The sequence below is a fragment of the Scomber japonicus genome, chromosome 14, assembly GCF_027409825.1.
Source record: "Scomber japonicus isolate fScoJap1 chromosome 14, fScoJap1.pri, whole genome shotgun sequence".
NCBI lineage: Eukaryota > Metazoa > Chordata > Actinopteri > Scombriformes > Scombridae > Scomber > Scomber japonicus.
The window spans coordinates 1,193,868-1,202,216 of NC_070591.1; the positions used below are offsets into that span (position 1 = coordinate 1,193,868).

Below are 8,349 nucleotides of genomic sequence, written 5' to 3' on the forward strand. Positions count from 1 at the left end.
GCTTGCCGTGTTTCTGTCTTAATGCACTTAAAAGAGATTTTTCTTTCTCTCTCTGAGATGATTATTCTCCATGATCCAATTTTACGTGATGTCACTCACAGGCCCCGCCCCTTGCATATAACTCTAGTAAAGTTGGAGCCTAAAAATGGTGATGTCACACTATCTCATCATCTATTGGTCAGATTGCAGTATTATAGTGATGTAGTATGTTAGTTTATACTACTTTATATACAGTTAGCTAGTTTATACTACTTTATATACAGTTAGCTAGTTTATACTACTTTATATACAGTTAGCTAGTTTATACTACTTTATATACAGTTAGCTAGTTTACACTACTTTATATACAGTTAGCTAGTTTATACTACTTTATATACAGTTAGCTAGTTTATACTACTTTATATACAGTTAGCTAGTTTACACTACTTTATATACAGTTAGCTAGTTTACACTACTTTATATACAGTTAGCTAGTTTACACTACTTTATATACAGTTAGCTAGTTTATACTACTTTATATACAGTTAGCTAGTTTATACTACTTTATATATGGTTAGCTAGTTTACACTACTTTATATACAGTTAGCTAGTTTATACTACTTTATATACAGTTAGCTAGTTTATACTACTTTATATACAGTTAGCTAGTTTATACTACTTTATATACAGTTAGCTAGTTTATACTACTTTATATACAGTTAGCTAGTTTACACTACTTTATATACAGTTAGCTAGTTTATACTACTTTATATACAGTTAGCTAGTTTACATTACTTTATATACAGTTAGCTAGTTTATACTACTTTATATACAGTTAGCTAGTTTATAATACTTTATATACAGTTAGCTAGTTTATACTACTTTATATACGGTTAGCTAGTTTATACTACTTTATATACAGTTAGCTAGTTTATACTACTTTATATATGGTTAGCTAGTTTATACTACTTTATATACAGTTAGCTAGTTTATACTACTTTATATATGGTTAGCTAGTTTATACTACTTTATATACAGTTAGCTAGTTTACACTACTTTATATATGGTTAGCTAGTTTATACTACTTTATATACAGTTAGCTAGTTTATACTACTTTATATACGGTTAGCTAGTTTATACTACTTTATATACAGTTAGCTAGTTTACACTACTTTATATACGGTTAGCTAGTTTATACTACTTTATATACAGTTAGCTAGTTTATACTACTTTATATACAGTTAGCTAGTTTATACTACTTTATATACAGTTAGCTAGTTTATACTACTTTATATACAGTTAGCTAGTTTACACTACTTCATATACAGTTAGCTAGTTTACACTACTTTATATACAGTTAGCTAGTTTATACTACTTTATATACAGTTAGCTAGTTTACACTACTTTATATACAGTTAGCTAGTTTATACTACTTTATATACAGTTAGCTAGTTTATACTACTTTATATACAGTTAGCTAGTTTATACTACTTTATATACAGTTAGCTAGTTTACACTACTTTATATACAGTTATCTAGTTTAGTCCAGTGGTTCCCAACCTAGGGGTGGGGCCCCTCCAAAGGGTCAGCAGATAAATGTGAGGGCTGCTGAGATGATTAATGGGAAAGAAGAAAAAACTAAGTTCTGTGTTTTCATCTTTAACAATGTGTTGTATTTTAAAAGCTTGTCATATTATCCATTGTGTCAAATCATGACCCGAAAAGTAACTGAAGCCAAAACTGTAAAAATGTAATAAACCTATAATCTCCGTTAGATATATGTGCTGGCATGAGCTGATAACGGTCAGATGAACTTTAGATCCTGACCGCAGTAGTTTGAGGTTTTAGCTCAGCAGTGTGTAGTCTGGTTGGTTTTTGCCAGGTGAGCTTACCTTGAGCTGCGGCGGGCGTGACGATGAGCAGCAGCAGCATGGCAGCGACTCGGAGCGGAGACATGGCAGCAGCAGCGAGGACGAGCACCTGCAGAAGAGAAAAGAGACTCTGAGCTGCAGGACAAACACACGGAGACTCCTGAAAGGTGAGACGCTGTGAGCCGTCTCCAGCCGAGCCTCTGCAGCTGTCGTCGTCCTGATCAAAGGTCTGAGTCAGGTGTGACACATAAATCAGTGTCTGAGGCTCCGGCTGCGTCCTCACTGCAGCTTTAATCAAACACTGCTGGATTTCACTCTTTACATGATTAGAGTCACACAGCAGTGGTAGACTCACACTCTGCCTCCACAGCAGTGCTCATTATAACAAGATTTATCTTTTTATCTTTAATTTTGAGGAAAATGTTTTAGTCAAATTTTACTCATTTGATTTGTGTTAGTTTTCTCCACAAACTCTCCTCAAACATTTTAGTGTCATTTTATTGCTGATGTCAGCGGTAGCCATCTTTGTTGTGTCCGGTTACCATGGTTACAGTGGACATCACTGCGTTCTGCATTAGCAAAGATCAGACAGATGCTAATCCATGAGAAAATGATTTGCGTCCAGTTACAGTTGGCTGCACTCTGCCTCCTCACCACTAGATGGCACTAAACCCCACACTGGTCCTTTAAAGCTTCTAAAACATTCATATAAAATTTCTCTAATCATATATTTCTATTTCACAGTCTGGGCGGTCTTCAGGGGTGTGGTGGGACTTCTCCACTAGGTGGGGCTACAGCTCTGGTAGCACTGTGTAAAGTAGCCGGTAGCTAGCAGCTAAGCTAGCTGTTTCTTAAAGTTTAAAAAAGAAGTAAATGTTAAATAAAACAATGGTGTTAAAGTAATTTTAGTTCAGCAGCCACATACACTCACCCCCCCCCCCCCCCGTTTCATCCCAGTTAGGACATAAGCACATAACCTACATGCGTATGATAACATATAACCCTTAAAATCTGACTCACGTTTGAAGTCAGTTATCTGAACGAGGAGATCAGACCAGGCGGGGAGTTCCTGTCCTCTGAAATGAGGCCAACCAGGAAGTAACTTAGAGCTGCATTCTATCAAAAGGCCACCAGGGGGCGACCGTCTCTATACAAGTCAATGGAGAAGTAACTTAGAGCTGCATTCTATCAAAAGGCCACCAGGGGGCGACCGTCTCTATACAAGTCAATGGAGAATTCACCAACTTCTCACTTGATTTCTAACCTCAGTAAACGTTTTCAAAATGTGTTTATGGTCTCAATCGCTAGTTTAAAGCCTTCTTCAATGCAGTATGATGTTCATTTGGGACATTTTGGCCTCCCTGATTTTATATGTGACGATAAAGCAGGGTATGCATTAGGGCGTGGCTACGTCCTGATTGACAGGTTGATTGCCCAATGTCCTCGAGATCCAGCCCTCGCAACCATAGCAACCTCCCCGCTCCGCCCATGGCTCCGCCCATGGCCCCGCCTCATGCCCATATAAGTAGAATCCGTGTTTTTATTTTTCCCAGCATGCACCTGAAATTTTCAAGATGGCGCTGCCTAGATTAGAAACTATTGGCTTCCGAGCAGCAGTCCACAAACCAATGGGTGACGTCACGGATGTTACGTCTGTTTCTTTTATACAGTCTGTGGATCAGACCCTCGACTGGGAACGGTGAGCATAGTCATAGTAAAATTATTTTCCTGTAATTTTCCTACTTTGCAAAGTTATCCAGTGGGCCAGATTGTTTCCTTTGATGGGCCGGTTCAGGGCCACGAGCCTTATGTTTGACATCCCAACCCAACGTAGAGAAATACTTTGAGTGTAAAATCTTATTTTCAACACGCAGTCACGTTACACCGCATTCCTTAAATTAATGGATTGGTTTCGATTGATGAATGAATTCTATGATTGTGAGAAACAACACTCAGAGCTGCAGGACGATCAGCGCTCAGTGTGTTAATGTGTGAAAGTATCTCCTCCCTTCCTCCCTTCCTTCCTCACTCCTCCCTTCCTCCTCCCTTCCTCCTCCCTCCCTTCCTCCCTTCCTCCTCCCTTCCTTCTACCTTCCTTCCTCCCTTCCTCCCTTCCTCACTCCACCCTCCTTTCTCCCTTCCTCCCTTCCTCACTCCTCCCTTCCTTCCTCCCTTCCTCCTCCCTTCCTTCTACCCTCCTTCCCCCCCTTCCTTCCTTCCACCCTTCCTCCCTTCTCTGTCAGTGAAAAGAGTTTTGTTGGAGTTTCTGAAGCTGTTCCAGCGTCTGAGGAACATTTCTGACGGTTAAACTCCTGAATCCTGCAGCTTCCTCTCAGCTTCCTCTCAGCTTCCTCTCAGCTTCCTCCCAGCTTCCTCTCAGGTTCCTCTCAGCTTCCTCTCAGCTTCCTCCCAGCTTCCTCTCAGCTTCCTCTCAGCTTCCTCTCAGCTTCACGGAGCTTTAAAGTCAGTTTCATTGTTTAACTGTCCGGCTGCAGCTTCACTGCTCTGCTTCACTCAGCAGCAAACAGACTAGCTGCTGATCAGAGGCGTCAAACTCAGATTCATTCAATGGCCACATACAGACCGGATCATTAAATAGATGGAGGGAAGGAAGGAAGGAAGGAAGGAAGGAAGGAAGAAAGGGAGGAAGGACAGATGGAAGGAAGAAAGGAACGAAGAAAGGAAAAAAGGAAGGGAGGAAGGACACTTCCTTCTACCTTCCTTCCTCCCTTCCTTCTACCTTCCTTCCTCCTTTCCTTCCTTCCTCACTCCACCCTCCTTCCTCCCTTCCTCACTCCTCCCTTCCTCACTCCACCCTCCTTCCTCCCTTCCTCACTCCTCCCTTCCTTCCTACCTTCCTCCTCCCTTCCTCCTCCCTTCCTTCCTCCCTCTTCCCTCTTTCCTCCCTCCTCTTTCCTTCCTCCTCCCTTCCTTCTGCCTTCCTTCCTTCCTCCCTTCCTCACTCCTCCCTTCCTCCCTTCCTCACTCCACCCTCCCTTCCTCACTTCTCCCTTCCTCCTCCCTTCCTCAGTCCTCCCTTCCTTCCTCCCTTCCTCCTCCCTTCCTTCCTCCCTCCCTCCCTTCCTCCCTCCCTTCCTCCCTTCCTTGCTCCTGCAGGCTGGTGAGCGTCTTCTATATGAAGATATAAATACAGGTGTGAGGAAGTGAGCGGTGAGCTGGGATCAACGTCTCCGAGCGTCTCTGGATGATCTCGAGCGTCGGCGGCTCAGATCTTCCTCTCGGAGGAAGACGAAGACGTTTCTGGTGCTGATGAAATGTGTGACAGCGCCGATCATCTCCTCCTCAGATCAAACACGTGAAACCCGATCGCACCGTCAATAATTCAGCTGCACGGCGCCGCCAGACTTTGATGTGATACGTCTGACACTCATCACCTCCCACAGCTGACCGACGCTCGGCCTCTCAGACTCTGACCAGGGAGTCAGTTTAGTTTGGTTCACGAGGTTAAACAGAATAAATCAGACTGAACATGAAGAATAAAAACAGACTATAAACCATAAAGATTTAATATGAGATGTTTGACTCCTGAACCTGAACCATCAGAACCTCTACCGGCTGTAAACCGCGTCACAGAGAACTGAACACAGAACCCCGACCCTGATCTTTAGATCCTGATCTCGTGTTAAAGGAGCTAAAACGGCCTGTTAGCGTCGGAGGCTGAACTGAGGCGCTGCTTGAAGGAGCAGTACGAGATTAATAACACACACACACACACTCACTCACTCACTCACTCACACACACACACACACACACACACACACACACACAGCTGGATTTAATCCGGTGTTCGAACAACCAAGTACATTTACTACAATACTGTAGTACAGTTAGAGGTACTAGTACTTTACTGTAGTACAGTTAGAGGTACTAGTACTTTACTGTAGTACAGTTAGAGGTACTAGTACTTTACTGTAGTACTGTTAGAGGTACTAGTACTTTACTGTAGTACAGTTAGAGGTACTAGTACTTTACTGTAGTACAGTTAGAGGTACTAGTACTACTTTCAGGTCTCTCAGGTGTTTCTACAACTTCCTGTTTTCCTCTGAGGACCCGTCGCCCGCGGCAACACTGTTCACTGACATTTAACTCCTTCACACCCAGAGCAGCTCAACACCAGCTAATAAATATAAATATAAATATGAGCCTAAAGAGTAAAGTAGTGATTTATAATAAACAGCTGATCAGTGAGAGGAGCTTTAAGATGAAAGTCTGGTTGGACAGGAAAGGGTTAATGAACTCAGCTGGATGAGTTTGGTCTGAAGAGGAGGAACAGAGACCTGCTGCAGGAGACACATCTGTTTCATCACAGACTCTTATATCATTAATATTATATTATTATATTAATAAAGTTATTAAAGGGTTTAAACTGAATATTTCCTGCTGCAGATTAAACTCAGCTTGTTGAAGGTTTTATAATTATTAGTTAATTATAATCAGGTGTGTTAAAACATGTTAAATATGATCTCTACTTTATCATCAAACCACTTTTACTGCTGCTGATTTGTGAGTTTTGGTAACTCGGGAGGAAGGGAGGAAGGAAGGAAGGAAGGGAGAGAGGGAGGAAGGGAGGAAGGAGAGAGGGAGAAAGGAAAAGAGGAAGGGAGGAAGAAGGAAGGAAGGAGGAAGGAAGGAAGGAAGGGAGGAAGGAAGGGAGGAAGGAGGGAGGAGTGAGGAAGGGACGAAGGAAGGGAGGAAGGAAGGAAGGAAAGGAGGAAAGGAAAGAAAGAGAGAAGAAGGAAGGGAGGAAGGAAGGTTAAATCCTTTGAGGTCCAACAATCATTTGAGTAATTAACTTATTTTCTAACGATCGATCCAAACATCAATCACTGATCGATCATTAAATCAGCTGACAGCCTCCATCACTCTGACCCGACCACCCCAAACACCCCGAACCCCCCCCGACCACCCTGAACACCCCGAACACCCCGACCCCCCCGACCACCCCGAACACCCTGAGGTCACGTGACCCAGGAGACGGACTGCTCCTTTAAAACTGAACCTGAAGAGACGAGTTTAAATCATGTGATCTCTGCTTCCTGTTCCTACCTGTAGTTCTACTTCCTGTTCCTACCTGTAGTTCTGCTTCCTGTTCCTACCTGTAGTTCTGCTTCCTGTTCCTACCTGTAGTTCTGCTTCCTGTTGTAGTTGTTTCTTCTTCTGCAGATTCCCTGGCTCCTGTAGTTCTGCTTCCTGTTGTAGTTTTCTCTTCTTCTGCAGATTCCCTGGCTCCTGTAGTTCTGCTTCCTGTTGTAGTTTCTTCTTCTTCTGCAGATTCCCTGGCTCCTGTAGTTCTGCTTCCTGTTGTAGTTCTTTCTTCTTCTGCAGATTCCCTGGCTCCTGTAGTTCTGCTTCCTGTTGTAGTTTTTTCTTCTTCTGCAGATTCCCTGCCTCCTGTAGTTCTACTTCCTGTTGTAGTTCTTTCTTCTTCTGCAGATTCCCTGGCTCCTGTAGTTCTGCTTCCTGTTGTAGTTCTTTCTTCTTCTGCAGATTCCCTGGCTCCTGTAGTTCTGCTTCCTGTTGTAGTTTTTTCTTCTTCTACAGATTCCCTGGCTCCTGTAGTTCTGCTTCCTGTTGTAGTTTTTTCTTCTTCTGCAGATTCCCTGGCTCCTGTAGTTCTGCTTCCTGTTGTAGTTCTTTCTTCTTCTGCAGATTCCCTGGCTCCTGTAGTTCTGCTTCCTGTTGTAGTTGTTTCTTCTTCTTCTGCAGATTCCCTGGCTCCTGTAGTTCTGCTTCCTGTTGTAGTTTTCTCTTCTTCTGCAGATTCCCTGGCTCCTGTAGTTCTGCTTCCTGTTGTAGTTTTCTCTTCTTCTGCAGATTCCCTGTCTTCAGCTCTTCTCCTGCTTTTTTCTGTCTCATCAGTCAGAGGAGTCCAGGTTGCTCTGCGCTGGTCTCTGCGTCGGTCTCGTCCCGCTCTGAGCTTCGTCTGCTCAGCCTGTTGCTGTAGCGACGGACTCACGTCTCTCTGCCCACACACTCGACTGGCAGGCGGCAGGAAGTAACCAGCAGGATCATTTTTCCAGAGATTACAGCGATGAACACAACCTCCACCAAAACAGGAACCAACATGCCTGGATTACTGACAGAGTGTGTGAGTGTGTGTGTGTGTGTGTGTGTGTGTGTGTGTGTGTGTGTGTGTGTGTGTGTGTGGGCTGTGGTATGTGAGCAAGGAAGATACTCTGTTACACACACACACACACACACACACACACACACACACACACACACACACACACTCCCCTCATTCTTTTCTTTCTCAAGCAAACACACAGAAAGAAAGGCTGTGCGAGTGTGTGTGTGTGTGTGTGTGTGTGTGTGTGTGTGTGTGTGTGTGTGTGTGTTTGAGAAAGGATAGCAACAGGTGGCCAATTTAATGCTTCAACATGTACTCATTCACACACACACACACACACACACACACACACACACACACACACACACACACACACACACACACACACACACACACACAGTTTTCTTT

General features: G+C 43.4%; 1 protein-coding gene across 1 annotated transcript in view; it reads right to left on the reverse strand.

Moving 5' to 3' along the window:
• dlk2 (delta-like 2 homolog (Drosophila)) overlaps positions 1-7,727 on the reverse strand; it is a 21,709-nt gene extending 13,982 nt beyond the window's left edge. Inside the window, 3 exon segments of the mRNA XM_053333521.1 lie at positions 1,872-2,166; positions 6,993-7,385; positions 7,437-7,727. Coding sequence (XP_053189496.1) covers positions 1,872-2,166; positions 6,993-7,385; positions 7,437-7,727 — 979 coding nt within the window.
• Between the last annotated feature and the right edge of the window lie 622 nt (positions 7,728-8,349).